This window comes from Chelon labrosus, assembly GCF_963514085.1.
Source record: "Chelon labrosus genome assembly, chromosome: 21".
In the NCBI taxonomy this organism is placed as follows: Eukaryota; Metazoa; Chordata; class Actinopteri; order Mugiliformes; family Mugilidae; genus Chelon; species Chelon labrosus.
Window position 1 is genome coordinate 11,209,567 of NC_140354.1, and position 20,133 is coordinate 11,229,699.

At 42.5% G+C, this 20,133-nt stretch overlaps 2 protein-coding genes across 2 annotated transcripts; one reads left to right on the forward strand and one right to left on the reverse strand.

Moving 5' to 3' along the window:
- The first annotated feature begins 229 nt into the window (after window positions 1-229).
- Window positions 230-9,872, forward strand: LOC311506154 (uncharacterized protein). The gene is made up of 12 exons (XM_084570034.1): window positions 230-289; window positions 449-594; window positions 2,915-3,317; window positions 3,938-4,060; window positions 4,181-4,303; window positions 4,422-4,544; window positions 4,666-4,788; window positions 5,204-7,049; window positions 7,532-7,705; window positions 7,962-8,135; window positions 8,354-8,400; window positions 9,317-9,872. Exons 3-12 carry the CDS (start codon window positions 2,987-2,989, stop codon window positions 9,859-9,861), a joined length of 3,609 nt encoding a protein of 1,202 aa, XP_084426160.1. The 5' UTR covers window positions 230-289; window positions 449-594; window positions 2,915-2,986; the 3' UTR covers window positions 9,862-9,872.
- A 1,620-nt stretch (window positions 9,873-11,492) lies between these two features.
- Window positions 11,493-13,627, reverse strand: LOC311506267 (DELTA-actitoxin-Afr1c-like; the record flags this gene model as incomplete). The annotated part of the gene is made up of 3 exons (XM_084570156.1): window positions 13,278-13,627; window positions 13,083-13,158; window positions 11,493-11,976 (listed from the first exon to the last, which is right to left on the reverse strand). The coding sequence occupies exons 2-3, from the start codon at window positions 13,151-13,153 to the stop codon at window positions 11,493-11,495; spliced, it is 555 nt and encodes a 184-aa protein (XP_084426282.1). The 5' UTR covers window positions 13,154-13,158; window positions 13,278-13,627.
- Between the last annotated feature and the right edge of the window lie 6,506 nt (window positions 13,628-20,133).

Consider the following 20,133-nt stretch of genomic DNA (forward strand, 5'->3'; position numbering starts at 1 on the left):
GGTCTAGTAGTAGGTTTTATTTAGTAAAGGTTTAATTACAGCAATACACAAAAAGTTTTTGCGATTTTGAAGAAGCTTAAACTATCTGCAAGCAGCAACACTGCACAGTGCAGGAACAGGAAGTGACGCAGTACGCTTACTGACTTGGTGGGACGTAGAAAAAACTCAGCTCTGTTTGCACTGCCAAAACACAGGATGTGGTTACAACAAGATAAAACTCAAGCTGCCAACTTCCTCAAAATTACATTGACGCTTTTTAGAGCATCAGAGATCTCAAAACTCACATCAGGTAAAAATGGATTTTGTCACGTTTGTTGAACCAAAATTTTACACATAAGTGTGAAATAAAGAAGAGAGACACTGTTATTCTTTCATGTAAATTAAACTTTTTCAGAAAACAGCAATTCATTAATGCTAGTATGTGTTGTCTCTGTTTTTCTCGATGAAGTTACACAATGAGTGTTGCAGCTGAGACGCCAGGAAGGAGATGCAGACGAATTGACAAATTCTTTACAGCCTTAGGGGAGAAATCCTGAAACCAATACATGTTTGGGGCTACACGTGCAACTGCAGCACCGGCGAGTTCGTCTAGGTGTAAGTATTTTCCGATTTGTTTTCAACCAGTTAATTGATTAAGGAACCAAATGCTTCAGCACCAGAGGATGTGAGGATTTCTCTTACAGTAATAGATATGCCAGTGTCGTCTGAAAGCAAAATACACTGCCTGGCCAAAAACAAAGTCACCACCAAGAAAAAATGTCACACGCTCTAATATTTTGTTGGACCGTCTTTAGCTTTGATTACAGTACTCATTCTCTGTGGCATTTGATAAGCTTCTGCAATGTCACCAGATTCATTTCCATCCAGTGTTGCATTCATTTTTCACCAAGATCTTGTATTGATGATGGGAGAGTCTGACCACTGCGCATGTGTGAAAATGATGTCTCATGCTCCCTGGACCACTCAATTTGAGCCCCATGAGTCCTGGCATTGTCATCTTGGAATATACCCGTGCCATCAGGGTAGAAAAAATCCATTGATGGAATAACCTGGTCATTCAGTATATTCAGGTAGTCAGCTGTCAGTCATTATTTGGACACATAATGTTGCTGAACCTAGACCTGAGCAACTGCAGCAACCCCAGATCATAGCACTGCCCCCACAGGCTTGTATAGTAGGCACTAGGCATGACGGGTGCATCGCTTCATCTCCTCTCTTCTTACCCTGATGCCCCCATCACTCTGGAACAGGGTAAATCTGGATCCTTTATGCTCCCTAGCAAATTAAAGGCTTTTTTTTCCAGTTATCCTCACTGATCAGTGGTTTTCTTAAGGCTACACAGCTGAACAGTCCCAATCCCTTGAGTTCCCTTCGCATTGTGCATGTGGAAATGCTCTTACTTTCACTGTTAAACAAAGAGTTCTGCTGTTGCTTTTCTGCGATTTGATTTCACCAAACGTTTAATCTTAAATCTTCGCCAATCTTAAACAGACTAACATCTTTTCCACGACCACGGGATGTGTCTTTTGACATGGTTGTTTAAGAAATGAGAAGCTACTCATTAAATCAGTTGAGGTTAAATAGCTTGTTGCCAGCTGAAAGACAATTGCCCATGTAGTAATTATCCAATAGGAGGCATGTACCTAATTGCTTAGTTCAGTGGTTCCCAAACTTTTCACAGCCCGTACCCCTTCAGACATTTGACCTCCAGCCATGTACCCTCTACTCTCACGCACTTCAGATTCCTCATCGCTGTCCGTGGCTATGCTAGCAGCTTTGCTAGCCACATCTGCACTGCTTCGCCTGAGGGCTGACTGGTGGTAGCAGTTGAGGTCTCTCTGGAAGGGCAATCTATCTGTTTTAGCCATTTACCCCTGGGGGTATGCGTACCCCAGATTGGGAATCACTGGCTTAGTTAAATCCAGGTGGTGACTTTTTTTTGGCCAGGCAGTGTAGCTGTGAAACATAACCTACATCGTTAGTGTGAACTGCAAACAATAATGGACCTAAAACTGATCCCTGAGGTACTCCAAGTTTCTCAAAAGATTTCACACTGTACATGCAGCTGGAGTAACACCAGTGAGTTTATCTTCAGCGTATGCTTCAATGTATGTGTAGGGAGATGTGTGAAGTTTGATAAATGTCCTCAAGTATTGGATCTGAAAACTACAGATAGGTTCAAATCTGAGCATGTACAGTATGCTTGAAAATTAGTAAATGAGCATATAGATTATCAAAAAGGTTGCAGACTAACTGTCTGTGTACCATCAAATTGATTGATCTACTACATATTTCAGCACCAGAGGATGTGAACATTTCTCTGACAGTAAAAGATACTCATGTGTCGTCATAATATTAGCCGTCAAACAGTAACTATCATTAGTGTAAATTATAAATGATTAGGGACCTAAAAGTGATCCCTGGTGAACTCCAGACTGTACAAGAGAGTAGAGTAATACCAGTTAGTTCTTCAATGTGTGTTTACAGGTGTTTACCTGCATATAATATAAAAATTGTACAAAGCCTTATTTGGCCTAATGTAACATTGACATGACCTTGATTTTAAGATCTGGAGATTTATACACGAAAAAATCTTCTCAGATTAAAAGCCTGTCCGACTACAAGGTTTTTGAAATGTGTTATTCTGATTAAATCAAAAACAACCAAATCAAATTAATAATTTGTTAAGTTGTTGTCTAAACGTTACTGACACATTTAATGTGAATACTTAATGGAAGTGTTATTTGAATTATATAACTTCTAAAAATGATCACTAAAGCTTTAGATGGATCCAGTGTTAAATAACTTAAATTTTGGAAACATGTCAAAAACTAAATGAAATTTCTGTGGAATGACTGACTCTTCTTCCTAAACCTTTATGTAGTTATACTGCTCTCTGATATTTGTCCCACAGGTACCAACACAATGCCGTCAAAACCTTAACCACTCTCTGAGCCAGAGATCCTAATTCCCACAGACAGGAACGATGGCGACAGTGATAGAGTTGCTGGAAACTTTGCACAATTTAGGGGACAGAGAGCTGAAAGAGTTTAAGTGGTACCTCCAGCAGCCCGACTTCCTCAGACACCTCAGACCCATCCCAAAGAGCCAGCTGGAGAACGCAGACCGGCTGGACACTGTGGACCTGATGGTGCAAGCCTACAGCCATCAGTGGGTGGAAGTGGCCAGGAGGGTGTTCAAGAGGATGAGGAGGAATGACCTGGTGGAGATTTTGTCAATCCCAGATTCAGGGCCTGAACAGTCACACGATGTAGTCACACCAGTTTTACAAATTAATAACACGATATGTGATGCAGGTGAGGTCACACTGAACTACTGCAAAATAATATTATACACTACATACTATTGTAAATGACAAGTGCTCGAATCAATTGTATTATCACCAGAGTATGTGAAGATATCTCTGACCATAAAAGACACTCACATGTCATTTGCAAAGAAAATATAAGTCATCAAACCGTAACTATCATGAGTATGAATTAGAAACAATAAGGGACCTAAAAGCGATCCCTGGGACACTCCAGGCTGCACATGACAGTAGATTACCACTTTGTTCTGTGTGTTTCACTGCATACAATTTACAAGCAGCATGTAGAGAGAGTTGTCATCACATCAACGTGAACTAAACACAACTTCTAGTTCTATACAGAGATTAGCGTAGCAGACTGATATGAACAAAGTTTTCTGTCCAGTGACCTTCAGAGATAGTGCTAAAGGTTTGTGCATGGTGAACAAAAGAAAAAGAATGAGCTCTGAGGACCAAGGACCCAATCATCAGGAAACAATTACCTAGGAAAAGACATAAGACAGAGAAATTACAGTACAGTCAGGAGAATGATTTCACCCATTAACAAGTTAACAATTCTTAGCCGCATGTGAATGATAAAGACTTCTGCTTACGTTGTCTACACCGTAGATGCCGGTGTCTCCGTGGAAATCAGTGATGATGGAGACAAGTCAGAGGGCGAGGCAGCTACGTCTGTGCAACCACAGGCTGATCTTCTTTCTGACTTCCAAACTACCAGTAGGCCAACTGAAGGTAAAGTGTTTTTATGGCAAACTTCTCATCAGAAAAAGATCTGCTTCAATAATAAGTTGTTAATAATATTTAGCCGCATGTGAATGATACAGATTTTTGCTTACACTATCTTCACTGTAGATGCTGGTGTCTCCGTGGAAATCAGTGATGATGGAGACACGTCAGAGGGTGAGGCAGCTCCGCCTATTCAACCACAGGCTGATCTTCTTTCTGACTGCCAAACTGCCAGTAGGCTGACTGAAGGTAAAGTGTTTTTATGGCAAACTTCTCACCTGAAAAAAGATCTGCTTCATTAACAAGTTGTTCATTTTTAGCCGCATGTGAATGATACATACTTTTGCTTATGATGTCTACGCTGTAGATGCTGGTGTCTCCGTGGAATTCAGTGATGATGGAGACACGTCAGAGGGCAAGGCAGCTACGTCTGTGCAAACACAGGTTGATCTTCTTTTGGACCTCCAAACTGCCAGTAGGCTGACTAAAGGTAAAGTGTTTTTTATGGCAAACTTCTCACCTGAAAAAGATCTGCTTCATTAATAAGTTGTTAATAATTTTTAGCCCAAAGTGAATGATACAGACTTTTGCTTACACCGTCTTCGCCATAGATGCTGGTGTCTTCGTTGAAATCAGTGATGATGGAGACACATCAGAGGGCGAGGCAGTTACATCTGTTCAACCACAGGCTGATCTTCTTTTGGACCTCCAATCTGCCAGCAGGCCGACTGAAGGTAAGGTGTTTTTAAGGCAGTCTTCTCACCTGAAAAATATCTGATTCCAGAGGTATTTCATCCACTCTTTTTTTGCGTTGTTGCTACTGAGAAGAAGGAAGAAGGAAGAACTGATTTACAATGCAGATTACGAAATCTAATTTCTCTCACTTTTCAGCTTCTGTCCCCCTGCATGTGACTACATCTTTCCTTCCAAAACACACCATCTATCTAAGTCTTGTATTGTCATCTTATAGCAGATATTTAGTACCACTATAGGTTATGGTTTGTACTAGGGATTTAACCAAAGGAGTTTTGTCCTGACTGGCCTGTCGGACTTCTAACACTGATTAAAGCAAGTGTTTGTATGCTGGCACTCTTAATTGTCATTTCCAGACACTCCAGACTTATTATCTGTGTTGTTCTTTTTTTGCAGATGGGACAATGCCGGCACAACATCCTCCACCACCCAACACATCATACCAGGTCACACTGCAGACTAACCTCCAGAACACATTCAGGTGTGCACAAGACAGCTGGACAGAGAAGCAGCATGAGGGACTTTTGCGAGATATGAATCCAGAGCTGTTCATCACAGAAGGATGGGGTGTACACTCCAACACACATCACGAGGTGTGGAAGCCCAAGGTGGAAGTAGGAACGGCAGCTGAATCAGAGAGACCCATTAAGATCCATGACATCTTCCAACACCTTTCCAGAACAGGAGCAGCCACAAGAACAGTAGTGACCAGTGGGCCTGCGGGAATAGGCAAATCATTCCTGGTGCAGAAGTTTTTGTTGGACTGGGCAGAAAAAAGAGCCAGTCAAGATTTCCATCTGATTTTTCCCTTTGATGTTAAACAGCTCCATTTATGGAAAGGAGAAAAGTTTCGTTTGGCAGAGCTAATTCACACATGTATCCCAGGCATTAGTATTACAGAGGAGACTCTTAATGACATCTTCAGAACTTCACAGAACTCAAACGCTTCCAACATAAACAGCAGTGGATTCAAACTTCTGTTTGTGTTTGACGGACTTGATGAAAGTCTCCTTCAACCTGACTTCATGTCGCAAACAAACAAATCCGTTGATGTGACAAAGTCGACACAAGTAGAAGTGCTGCTGGCGAACCTCATCGAAGGGAAACTTCTTCCCTCCGCTCACATCTGGATAACCGCACGACCTGCAGCAGCCAATCAGATCCCTCCTGAGTGTGTTGACATGGTGACAGAGGTCAGAGGGTTCACTGACCCACAGAAGGAGGAGTACTTCAGGAAGAGATTCAGAGATGAAGAGCTGTCCAGCAGAATCATCTCCCACATTGAGACATCACCAACCCTCCACATTATGTGTGGGACCCCAGTTTTTTGCCGGATTGTTGCTACAGTTCTGGAGGATATGTTGAAATCCAAAGAGGGAGGAGAGCTGCCCAAGACCCTGACTGAGATGTACACCCACTTCCTGGTGATTCAGATCAACCAGACAATGAAAAACTATATCCCAGAAAAGACCACTCAGTACATTTGCTCACTGGCAAAACTGGCCTTTTACCAGTTACAAACAAACAATACAGTGTTTGACCAATATGATCTGAGAGACAGGGGTGTTACAATCAGAGCAGCTTCTAGGTACTCAGGATGGTTCACAGAGATTTTCAAAGAGGTTTGTGGGCAGAGGAAGGACGAAAACCAGAGGAGGATGTTCTGCTTTGTTCACTTAAGCATTCAGGAGTACCTGGCTGCTGTTCATGTGAACATATCACTCATAAACTACGACAAAAATGTGATGTCTGGACTGACAGTCCGGCGCCTGCTCATGTGCTTCTGCAAACCTTCCACAACAAATGTCCACAAAATTGCTGTAAACAAGGCCTTACAGAGTTCAAACAGACGCCTGGACTTGTTCCTCCGCTTCCTTATGGGTCTTTCACTGCAGACCAATCAGACTCTCCTGCAAGGCCTGCTGGCACAGACAAGAAGTAGATTCCAGACCAGCGAGAAAACCATCAAGTACATCAAGAAAAAGATCAGGAAGAATCCCTCTACAGAAAGAAGGATCAATCTGTTCCTCTGTCTGCATGAACTGAATGATCGTTCTCTAGTGGAGGAGATCCAACATTTCCTGAGATCAGAAAGTCTGTCTCCCACTCAGTGGTCAGCTCTGGTCGTCATCTTACTGTCATCAGAAAATGGTCTGGACGTGTTTGACCTCAAGAAATATTCTGATTCAGAGGAGACGCTTCTGAGACTGCTGCCAGCTGTCAAAGCCTCCAACAAAGCTCTGTGAGTACACAAATAAGGACTTCACTTTTGATGCTGTAATCTTATCCATTACAGCATTCTGCTTCTGATTGGAATATCTTGTATTTAAACTTAATCCAAGGAAGTTTGGTTTCTTTGAAGGGGTTGTAGGTCACCATCAGAAACGCCTCTTGACTGAAAGATAAAGTAACTGTAATAATTTGTTTTCGATGACAAAATTTGAACAATCCATGCTGGTTCTCCTGTAGGAGAAGGAGGTTTTTCCTGTCTTACATTGAATGCGTATGGTACAAATCTATGAGGTTGCTTCATTTTGTTAAGTTCACTGTGATAGAGAGGCATTTCAAGTTGCAGCATAGATATGGTTAGGTGTGTGTTTTTTCCACTGTGTTCAAACAGAATATGACCAATAACAGTCCCTGCTGTCTCCATTAAGCGTGTCACGCATCAGAAAGAATGAGAACTTATGGCTGAAGTATAAACCCAGCTGTGCTCTCCTTCAGGTTCACTGGCTGGAACCTCTCAGAGAGAAGTCTTGCAGCTCTGTCCTCGGTTCTCAGCTCCCAGTCGTGCACTCTGAGAGAGCTGGACCTGAGTAACAACGACCTGCGGGACACGGGAGTGAAGCTGCTGTCTGCTGGATTGGAGAGTCCTCACTGTAAACTGGAAATTCTCAGGTTGGATTCTTCTGCACATTATCCTGCATGTTGGTTATTAGTAAATGCTAGCACATGGCACCGTGACACCAATAGATTACTATACTAAATAAAAATTTAATATTAATGGCTGGCAGAGTGAAGGCAAGAGCTGGCCAGATGAAACTGAGAAAACTTTACTGAATAAACATCTTGTTGTATGTGATGCATATAAAGAACACATTTTAGGAAGTCATTATTGTTTCAACAATCGAGCTGATGCATTGTCATGATGCAGGCTCTCAGGCTGTATGATCACAGAGGAAGGCTGTGCTTCTCTGGCTTCAGCTCTGAGCGCCAACCCTTCCCATCTAAGGGAGCTGGACCTGAGCTACAACCATCCAGGAGACGAGGGAGTGAAGCTGCTGTCTCGTGGACTGGAGAGTCCACACTGGAGACTGGACACCCTCAGGTATGGACCGACAGACCAGATGTGTAGCAGAAAGACGCAGCCGTGGTACGGGATGCGTTTCACACACCGTCGTATTCCTCTTCAAGGAAAAACTGCACACATCACCAGAGTGGCGAGACAGATACATCAGATTAGATTAGACAGGAGTTGTAACTGTAACCGACTGTAACTGTTAAAATGTTTATCGACCACTTGAATACTGAGCGTTTGTCCTGCAGGTTGGACTATGGAGGAGAGCACAGGCTGAAACCTGGCTTGAGGAAGTGTGAGTGTTTGTGTCCACTTTGATTGATCAATGTATATGATCTTAAAGTTCAGACTTTCAGCTTTAATTTCAGGGTAGTAACATCCCAACTGGAGGAAAGGTGGATTCATTACAGCCATTTCTATACCCAGTTTCTTATTTTCAGGGTCTCAGATGTGTGAATAACCCGTTCATATCTGATCATTTGCCCACTGCCTAAAATCTGGAACAAATGGACATCACCAGAGAATGGATTTCCTCCTCTGTGATGCTTTGCCATACCTGTACTGCAGCTGTCCTGTTGTGAAAGAGATTTTTCTTTGCCATGGAAAGCATCCTGAGATCATCCACCACTGGTGTCTTCTGTTGACATTTGTGTCTTTTTATGTTGCTAAGCTCTTCTTTTAGTTTCTATCTTTTTATATTAGACTCACCTCCTGGAGAGTGCTTCTGCTATTTCCTTGGTGGCCTTGTTTTGTTGCTGCAGCCTAAGGTTTCCAAATGCTAATGCCACACTTCAAAGCAACTACAGACATCTTACCTGCTTGATTGATGAAGACATGAGGAAGAAACATCCTATGTCTGTTCATGAAACAGCTTTTGAGTCAAGTGAGCCTCTGAAAATAGTGGACTGTGTATGAAAAATGGTTGTAATTCCTTCACCTTCATCCACCAGTTTCGATGTCAATAAAAGCTGAGAGTCTCCACTTTAAGATAATTTTCAATTATTTTTTTAGGGAAAACAGATTAAACAAGAAAAATTGCATTGTTTTCCAAATTCATGGCTTTTATTCAAGTCGCAAAACTGAACTCGCAATTTCTTGTAACCCAAACAAACACAGTGTGACTTGGTTCTGTTAGGTTAACTGGTTATCTGAGAAAGAACTTAAGGTCTTTAAAGCGGATGAAGCATTGTTTGTCTTCTTCTCTCCATCAGATGCCTGTGAACTGGAGCTGGACCCAAACACGGCAAATCGTGAACTGAGACTGTCGCGAAACAAGAGGAAGGCGTCGGGGTCGGCAGGTCATTCGTATCCTTTTCACCCCGACAGGTTTGACAGCTTCCCTCAGGTGCTGTGCAGAAACACTCTGACTGGTCGCTGCTACTGGGAGGTGGAGTGGAAGGGATGCGTTGAGATATCAGTGAGCTACGAAGGAATCAGGAGGAAAGGAGAGAGCTCCCACTGCCAGTTTGGAACAAACGACCAGTCCTGGAGTCTGTCCTGCTCCTTCACCCGCTACAGCATCTGGCATAACAACAACAGAATACGCTTAAACCCCTCCTCTGTTACTAACAGAGTAGCAGTGTACGTGGACTGTCCTGCTGGAACTTTATCTTTCTACAGTGTCTCCTCTGACAAACTGATCCACCTCCACACCTATAACACCACATTCACCGAACCTCTGTGTGCTGGCTTTGCCTGTTACTGTCATTGGGGCACGTTGGATTTTGATCCCTTCATATCACTGTGTAAGCTGTAGGAGTGAGTGTGGCTGATCTGTGATTGGATGTTAACTTTCAATTACACACTGAGTCAAACTGAAACGGCATGAGGAGGTTTATTTGTGCATAAAGCTGTGAGAAAATGTAATCTGATTACACAATAATAATTTTAGGGGATTCTTCGTAAAAGGTTTCTTATTACTTGGATGCAAGATCGGCATTATAGAAGTACAGAGGCAGTTGAGTTACAGTCAAGTAAATGTATTTATTATAATATGGATTACAGAGTTAATGTCATGATTTTTAGACTACAGCCAGAGCTGAAAGGTGACCAATGTGAAAGTATTTCTTTTTCTAATTAGCGTGCATTGACAAACATGCTTATGTAGCCCTCCCAATCAACTCTAATTTATTACATAATGGTCCTGGTAAAACCCCTTATACCTGATGTCACCTTTTGCATGGGAGCTGAATTGGAGGGAGTCTACGAAAATATTAACCTTTTAATGTATCTACCTTAACTAGAGCATATAACTCTGCCTAGGGTGCAGAGAGGCCTGTTAGCTTATTTTATAGCTATATTTTATTGAAAACTTTAAATACTCCCATGCATGTACCTTTAACACACTATAGCCCTAATAACACCACATTCAAATAAACATTGTAACTGCAAATTCACGTTGCAACAGGAACGTTTATTGTACAGAAAGAAAAACATAGGCAATCACCCTTTACCTTGACCTGTTGACCCTTTGAGTCCATGAAATAAACAAAATAAATACACCCGGGGTTTTGTAAGTTAGTTATGGTACCATATCGTTGGCGCGCATATTGAGACGGAGCTCATGTATCCTTGTGAAAGTGTTTCTCAGTACTCACGGATAACCCCAGTTTCCTCGAACCCTCGGCTCGGAAGAATAAAGTGAAAGAAGATGAAGAAAACCAGTCCTGCTGACACGTCCTCGTGCAGCAGCAGGTTCTCTGGCGACAACGTGGATCCTGAGCGCCCTCTACAGCAGCAGCAGACCAGCGGCAGGCATGTAGGCCCGGAGACACACTAGCATAAATTCAAAACACTAATAAACTCACTGTTCCTTCTCATACACTTACATATTGTCACACGTTCAAATAATGCTCATACTCACTCAGGAAACACGGCGCAAAATATTTCTCCCTCATACACACGCGCTCTCCCTCTCTCTGCTAGCGGGAACGAGTTTAACAGCTAGCTCTGTACCAACGATAATGGCGTCGTGGACATTCAGTACAATCCCCGGCTGAAACAGCTCTGAACTTGGCTTACTTTGTCTTTAAACTTGGTACCGGTAACACACAAACAGATCCTCTGATTTAAGGTTTTAGTAACAGTAGCTTTAAATGGTTTTCAAAATAGCTTATAAACATCTCTGACAGGCACGAATTGGCTAACAACAGACTGACACCTGGCTACTCAAATAAACAAAAGAAATGTCATGAGACATTCACAGGCCACTATGAACCGTGGGACATTTTAGTACCTTCCCCAAATGAAATGCACTTATCAATTTCCTTGTATTAATTCAAGCTTATTCCACCATAGAAGTAGTTTAACAGGCAATATTTCAGAATATACTTAATATTTGTAAACCAACACATGTAAATACATATAATTTAGAGCAGGGCGCTACACTTACATTACATTACAGCACTTACATGCTTTGGGAACATGTTTCTTCTGTGATGTGACTCTGTTAGTACTGCTGATGTTTATGTCTACAGTCAGGACGGGCTGGTAAGTGTCCGTCATGTTGGCTGTGATGGTAACGTCATCACCTCTATAGGTGAGACCAGGGCCACTGGCTTTCCCTCTGATGAAGCTTTCCTGTGCACCGTAGTACATCTTTTCATAAAGAGCACGGTCACACTGTGTTTCCTTGCCAAACACTCCCACAGCGTACCAGTTAGAGTAACGGCTGAAGTCGTAAGGAACGGAGAACATGACGGCCATCTTCCGATCGTCCTTCTTTGTGGATTTGCTGTGCAGCCTGTAGGTGAACACGGCGACAGCTCCGCAGGGCGTGAAAGGAGTCTTGGAGAAGAGAGCGCTGCCGGCTTCAGAGTGGCCGATCGTTGACGGCAAAGGAGTGTCACATATTCCACTGACGATAAGGACGCTGACCGGAGACAAAAAGACGACATCTCAGTGACTTTAAAGTAGGAAATGTGAATAGAAAAAGCTGCATCCTTGTTAAATAAAATAAAAAATACTAGTGATGGCAGACATGTTTTGCATTTTAATAGCAATGACAGAAAAACATTTCAAAGAAAGAAAACAAAAATAAAAAATATAAATAGAATAACTCAAGCATAATTGTACACACCCCTGAATAAATACTTCTTTACACCCTCCACCCTGAGCAGCTAAACACATCCAGTCCAGGTTTTGTGGAGGATTTAGATCTGACTTCTGATCGTGTCACTCCAAAACATCCATCTTTCTCCACTGAAGTCACAGAATGTGTGCTTTATGTTTTCAGCTTTTTAGGAGCTGCTGTAAAGTTAACATTTTGTACTTGGGGCCTCTCCCATGCTCACTTAAACTGATCAGGCACAACATTATGACCACCTTCCCAATATTGTGTAGGTCTCCCTTGTGCCTTCAAAACAATTGTGACACATCAGAGAATGGACATGGTCCTTCTGAGGGTGTCCTGTGGTGTCTGGCAACAGAATGTTGTTAGTGGGGGCCTTTGGGTCCTATGGGTTGAGGGGAGGGTCCTCTGTGGATCATTCCACAGATACTTGATCAGTTTGGGATCTAGTGAATTTGGAAGCCAGGTCAACACCTTGTGCTGTTTTTCATGTTTTTTGAGTTGAAACAGTTTTTGCCAGTGTCAGGCTTAATCTTGCTGGGGATGACTGTCATTACTATAGGGTGGGAGTGCCTGGTCTGGTCTAGGTGGGTGCTACATGTCTAAGTAACATCCACATGAACGAATGCCAGGTCTAAAAGTTTTCCAGCAGAACACTGAATTGTCACAAGATGATCAATACTATTCACTTCATCTGTCAGTGGTCATAATGTTGTGGTTGATCAGTGTAAACCCCGAGAACATAAAACAAAAGCAGCCGCAAAACAGGATGCTGTGGGTGTGGACTTCCTCTGCTGGTCTGTCCATTTTGCACCATACAAACTTAACCTTTTAAAATTCAGGACGGAAAGTTCAACCTTCATCCTCCTCAGACCGTAACACAGTTTTCAGGATAAAAGAGAGTTTACCTGGGGTCGTGCAGGGTGAAGTTAGTCTGATTCACAAGATCAACGGTGCACTGACGGTGAGTTAGCCTCATGGTGTCTGAGAGTAACAAAGGACGAGGCAGAGAGAGAAGCAGATTCAGATTATAGATGAAATGACTCGGCCTGTAAGCTGTTCTTAAAATCAACAGAAAAGACGTGAAAGGACAAAAGACTTACAGCAGTGTTGAGGAGACGGCAAGGAGTCTCTGTGTTACAGCCCTTCAGCTGCAAGTCACCAAAACATTTCACTTAGTAGGAAATGAAACTGAAACCGACTGGGAGGGATTTAACCTCTTGTTTTCTGGAACGGACTGACCTAGAATTTCTTTCTTTCTTTTGTTCCATTATGCGCCTTTTGTGAAGTTTCTGCAGTCTGCAGATCACCTCTGCCACAGCTGTGCCTGTTGGATTGATTCAGTCTACTTAGTTTCTTTGTTTTCAGTTTCAGCTTTATTGGTGCAAAAGAAAAATACCACAAACAGCAACAGGAAAGCACATAACAATAAGGGAAGTGTAGAAAAAAGAAATAATACTCCAGATATCCCCATCACTTTTCAGGAAGGCAAGACTAAAATAAACCATCAAAGAAAATCAATTATGCTTAAGAGCGTAACAATGTGTTGCTTCTCCTTAAACTGCTGGAAAATCCTGGAACCTAGTCTGCAGCATGTGAGCAGGAAATGAAAGTGAAACTAAAAACTGAAAGAGGTCAGCTGTCCAGCAGCTCTCCCTGTTTTCTCTGCGATTGCTGAACATCTGAAATAAGATCACCCTGCAGTGACTGAACTAGACACTTCTCATGATTCCCTGCTGATCTGTGCTGAGTTTTAAGATCGGCCTTTTTCCTCCAAACTATTGTGTTAACTAGAAGCAAATCTCAACTCAGACCTCACAGCATGTGAATAAAATCCGACCACACAACATCACACACACAGCACCCCACTAGACTGAACTGGCCTCATATCTGGTACATGTTATGCTAGCTGTTTACGTAGCACTCAGATCAGAACCTAAAGTCTAAAGTTAAATCCAGACAAACCAGCCTTCATGAATACATCACCCGTCTGCTGGACTCGCCGTTATCAAAGATGAACAAGACGTGTATAGTTTTACATTCAAAATTTTTCCATTCTATACAATGGGCTAGACGCTAAAATATATTTTGTCTTGCATAGGCTAACAGTGGACCTACTAGGTCCGACCTAGCTTGTTATTGTAGGCTACCCTCTGCTGATTAGCATGAGTTATCTAACTGTTTGAACTTCATCAATTATTCCATTCTCCCACCTCTTTCCTACTTAATTCGTTTCGTTACCTGATTTAAGCTTAATTTCATTCATTGATGCAAAATGGAAAAATGGTAGTTCAATGAAATGCAATCACCTGAACGTGTGTTCTTATGTTTGTGTTCGACGTCGTTGACGTCGACAGGAACTTTTTCTTTGGGTTGCACAGAAGGCATCTGAAAATATATTTCTTTTCACTGGTCTCCACTAAAGTGACATACTTTTGAAGGTATGGCCACGGTGTATGCTCATGCTCTTCCACGGATCTTGGGCTCTCTGCAATTCTCTTTTCTCTCCAGTGTGTGTGTGTCGCTTGTCTATGTCGTCACCGTGAACATTCTGTAGGCCTACGCATGCGCTTGTACCCGGCGTGTTTTTGTCGACACAGAAACATCCTGTTTTCCTAATTTATGTGTTTGATGGCTGCAGGGAAATGCTGTTGTGTGTGAAATGTCAGAAATGTCCAGGAGAAATTAGCTTTCGAGGACGCTACTGCGCTACTTGATCAATAAAAGAGCTTAGCTACTGAAAAGTTACTTGGTTTTGTAAATAGCGACGTTACTGCCAAGCTACTTACAAAAGTAGTTAAGCTAGTAGCGTCGCTACTGCCCATCACTGCAAATCCGTTGATGTGACAAAGTCAACACAAGTAGAAGTGCTGCTGGCGAAACTCATCGAAGGGAAACTTCTTCCCACCGCTCACATCTGGATAACCGCACGACCTGCAGCAGCCAATCAGATCCTTCCTGAGTGTGTTGACATGGTGACAGAGGTCAGAGAGTTCACTGACCCACAGAAGGAGGAGTACTTCAGGAAGAGATTCAGAGATGAAGAGCTGTCCAGCAGAATCATCTCCCACATTGAGACATCACCAAGCCTCCACATCATGTGTGGGACCCCAGTTTTTTGCCGGATTGTTGCTACAGTTCTGGAGGATATGTTGAAAACCAAAAAGGGAGGAGAGCTGCCCAAGACCCTGACTGAGAGTACATTTGCTCACTGGCAAAACTGGCCTTTTACCAGTTACAAGAAAACAAAACAGTGTTTGACAAATATGATCTGAGAGACAGCGATGTTACAATCAGAGCAGCCTCTAGGTACTCAGGATGGTTCACAGAGATTTTCAAAGAGGTTTGTGGACAGGGGAAGGACGACAACCAGAGGAGGATGTTCTGCTTTGTTTTTCAAAACAACCTGGCATTCATGTCGTCCACATGAATGCCAGGTCATCTTTACCTCATCTGTCAGTGGTCATAATGTTGTGGCTGATCCGTGTAAACCCAGAGAACATAAAACAAAAGCAGCCTCGAAACAGGATGCTGTGGGTGTGGAGTTCCTCTGCTGATCTGTCCATTTTGCACCATACAAACTTAACCTTTTAAAATTCAGGACGGAAAGTTAAACCCTAATCCTAACCTCCTCAGACCGTAACACAGTTTTCAAGATAAAAGAGAGTTTACCTGGGGTCGTGCAGGGTGAAGTTAGTCTGATTCACAAGATCAACGGTGCACTGACGTTGAGTTATACTCATGGTGTCTGCGAGTAACAAAGGACGAGGCAGAGAAAAAGAAGCAGATTCAGGTTAGACAAAATGACTCGGCCTGTAAGCTGTTCAGTGGGTAACACGTTACAAAGTAACAAAGTACAAAGTGACAAAGTACAAAGTAACGCGTTCGAGTAGTCTAATTACTTTTTTCGTGTAACTTGTAACGTAACGCCTTAGTTTCGTGCGTTAAGTAATCAGTAACTTCATTATTTTTTAAAAAAAGTAATCCGTTGCTTTAAAAATTACTCCGGATAAGGAAAAATTAGATAAGAAAAAAAATGAGAAAAATAAAAATAAAAATAAATCCGACAACAGCCTGCTTTTTGTCAGACAGTACTGTGCCACCTGCGGATGTGTCAGCGGAGGCGCAGCGCTGTGATGATGCGTCTGCTGACCTACGTTACCTGTGTGTGTGTGTGTGTGTGTGTGTGTGTGTGTGTGTGTGTGTGTGTGTGTGTGTGTGTGTGTGAGTGTGAGTGTTTTCGAACCGCCGGCAAGATGGCAGAGAGGACAGCTTTTGAATTGTGGAACTACGCACATTATTTTCAATTTGTCAGCGAAAAGGACAATGCACACTCTGCGTTGGTGAAAAGCTTCTGTCGACCGCAAAAAATTCCACTTCCAATTTAAAAAAAAACAACTTGTATCCAAACACCACTCTATCACCCTGGTATTGTTATCCTGCAGAGTTAATTTGGTTGGATGAAGGATGTTATTCATTGTCAGGACTTCTCGGTGCATTTAAAAGAGGCTGTGTGTCGCTGAGTTGTAGCATGTGCGAGGCGCTGCAAATGGCTTTTAATTTTTGGTAACGCATGAGTACTCTAACTCGTTACTTTTATTCATAGGTAACGCTGTAGCGTAAAAGATTACTTTTAATTGATGGTAATGTTGTAACCTAATTAACTACTTTCCAAAGTAACTATACCCAACACTGAAGCTGTTCTTAAAATCAACAGAAAAGACGTGAAAAGACAAAAGACTTACTGCAGTGTTGAGGAGACGGCAAGGAGTCGCTGTGTTACAACCCTTCAGCTGCAAGTCACTAAAATGTTTCACTTAGTAGGAAGTGAAACTGACTGGGAGGGATTTGACCTCTTGTTTTCTGGAACGGACTGACCTAGAATTTCTTTCTTTCGTTCTTTCTTTTGTTCCATTATGCGTCTTTTGTGAAGTTTCTGCAGTCTACAGATCACCTCTGCCACGGCTGTGCCTGTTGGATTGATTCAGTCCACTTAGTTTCTTCGTTTTGAGTTTCAGATTTGTTGATGTAAAAAGAAAAATACTACAAACAGCAATGGTAAAGCACATAACAATAAGGGAAGTGTAGAAAAAAGAAATAACCCTCCAGAAATCCTCACCACTTTTCAGGAAGGCAAGACGAAAATAAGCCAGCAAAGAAAGTGAAAAATGCTTAGGTGCGTAAAATTTGTCGCCGCTAGAAAATCCCTGGAAGCCTAGTCTGCAGCATGTGAGCACGAAATGAAAGTGAAACTGAAAGAGGTCAGCTGTCCGGCAACTCTCCCACGCTTCTCAACTCAGACCTCACAGCATGTGAATAAAATCCGACCACACAACATCACACACACAGCACCCCGCCAGACTGAACTGGTCTCATATCTGGTACATGTTACACTAGCTGTTATCGATGATGAACATGACATGTTTATAGTTTTACATTCAAATTTCCTTTGATACATCGGCCTTGGATCATTCAGCTCACATTAAGGTAAAACAGTCGACCATCAGCTTGAGTCTCATTTTAAGTGAAGTCTGATAGGCTTCTGGTCTGAAGCCTGTCTACAACAAGGAACTGTCCAGAAGGCCAGGGACGTCTCCTCCAAGTGGGACTCCAATACGCTCTGAGTTTAGAGTTCACTCACAAAAAGTTGTTGTTTATCCATCATGGGAGCAGACACAACTCAATCCCCTGTAGAATTCATCACTCTATGATGTTACATTAAATGGTAGTGATTAAAGCAACTGAATTGTCTGCCAGCAGCTCCTGCTTTCAGACAAACGTCACTGATCGCTAATCGATGAAGGAAGCTGAAAACACACGGATCATCACAGATTATCAGGCAGCTTCAGAGTGGTGCTCAGACAACAACCTTGTTCTGAACACCAGCAAGACCAAGGAGGTCATTGTGGACTACAGGAGGTCCTGGAAGACAGAGCACGCTCCTCTCCTCATACAAAGGGAGGCAGTCGAGTGTCAACGACATCAAAATCCCAGGCATTCACATCACATCTGACCTGACGTGGTCTGTGAACACCCCACACCTGGTGAAGAAGGCCCAACAGAGGCTCTTCTTCCTCAGGAAGCTGAAGTTGAGGGTTGGACTCTTCTGTCGTCTACTGACAAACCTTTACAGGACCACAATAGAGCCCATCCTCTGTCTCGGTCAGAGGCGATTGCTCTAAGACTACAGGGGAAGCTCAGCCTCCCCTAAAATATCACTGGCAATTTCGTCAAATACTACGAATTTACGTTACTACTCAAACTAAAATGTGCTAGAACATGATCGACTTCATGGCTACTTCTTATAATAACACAATCGTTAATAAGTTTTAGCCGTTCGTCTATCGTGATTTTTTTTCTCATATCACGGTCCGTTTAAAAACCCATTGAGGCTCAGCTTCAATGGACTTTCAACGGGGCTTCAGAATGGGCCGATCTCAGGGCAAGAAAGCTCGACATTTATTGGACAAACGCTCCAAAATCGTCACTTCCAGGGAAGCCGGGCGTCTCAGGGAGTGAATGGGCAGTGGGATGTACCAGGACGCCGAGCTTCTGTATGATGATTGGATGAACTGTTAACGTAGCTGGAACTCGTCGTGATTGACAGCGCTTTAAGCCTATACCAGAATACTTCTGCATCGAAGGATTTTAGGTCAGTCCCATGCGGATATTTGGCGAGTGAAGTTACAGTAATACAGGGTTAATACTAAGCTACTGCTAATTATGTGTTGCGATATATCGCACTATTTCCATCTGTCAAAATAAAATCGTGAATATATAGCGTTATTGGGTTTGCTACTTGTTTTCATTTCAGTTTTAAAAAGTTCGTTTATTTGCAATTGTAGGGGGTAAACTAGCCAGCCAGCTAGCTAGCTGCACCCACTGTAGTTTAAAAGTTGATAGTTTAAAAGTTGAATGAAGTTTCTACGTTAAACGATTCAAGCTGAATTAATTAAATTAATTTTGGTTAGAAGAATGATAATAATAATACGAAGAACACTTCTGATAACAGTAGAGTACATTTTCATGCACTGTAATTAACTAATAATAACTATAAACATAGGCCTATACAATATAAGGAGAATTAATTAGTAACCCTGTTAAATTTTAATGATGTAATATTTGGCCAATTTTACAAAACTGGGCTTCCCCTATTTGAAAGACCAGCAGCCGCCACTGGTCTCGGTATAACAGTGTGGACAGTGTTGTTGTTTTTTTGCAGATGTGACGATGCCGGCACAACATCCTCCACTACCCAACACATCGTACCAGGTCACACTGCAGACTAACCTCCAGAACACGTCCAGGTGTGCACAAGACAGCTGGACAGAGAAGCAGCATGAGGGACTTTTGCGAGATATGAATCCAGAGCTGTTCATCACAGAAGGATGGGGTGTACACTCCAACACACATCACGAGGTGTTGAAGCCCAAGGTGGAAGTATGAATGGTAGCTGAATCAGAGAGACCCATTAAGATCCATGACGTCTTCCAACACCTTTCCAGAACAGGAGCAGCCACAAGAACAGTAGTGACCAGCGGGTCTGCGGGAATAGGCAAATCATTCCTGGTGCAGAAGTTTTTGTTGGATTGGGCAGAAAGAAGAGCCAATCAAGATTTCCATTTGATTTTTCCCTTTGATATTAAACAGCTCCATTTATGGAAAAGAGAAAAGCTTTGTTTGGCAGAGCTAATTCACACATGTATCCCAGGCATTAGTATTACAGAGGAGACTCTTAATGACATCTTCAGAACTTCACAGAACTCAAACGCTTCCAACATAAACAGCAGTGGATTCAAACTTCTGTTTGTGTTTGACGGACTTGATGAAAGTCTCCTTCAACCTGACTTCATGTCGCAAACAAACAAATCCGTTGATGTGACAAAGTCAACACAAGTAGAAGTGCTGCTGGCGAACCTCCTCGAAGGGAAACTTCTTCCCTCCGCTCACATCTGGATA

Bases quoted from the DNA above. Each gene is read 5' to 3' on its own strand.
- LOC311506154 (XM_084570034.1), top strand. From the start codon at position 2,987: ATGGCGACAGTGATAGAGTTGCTGGAAACTTTGCACAATTTAGGGGAC. The intron at 3,318-3,937 runs GTGAGGTCACAC...TCTACACCGTAG, and splicing joins TAACACGATATGTGATGCAG to ATGCCGGTGTCTCCGTGGAA. The intron at 8,401-9,316 runs GTGAGTGTTTGT...TCTCTCCATCAG, and splicing joins GAAACCTGGCTTGAGGAAGT to ATGCCTGTGAACTGGAGCTG.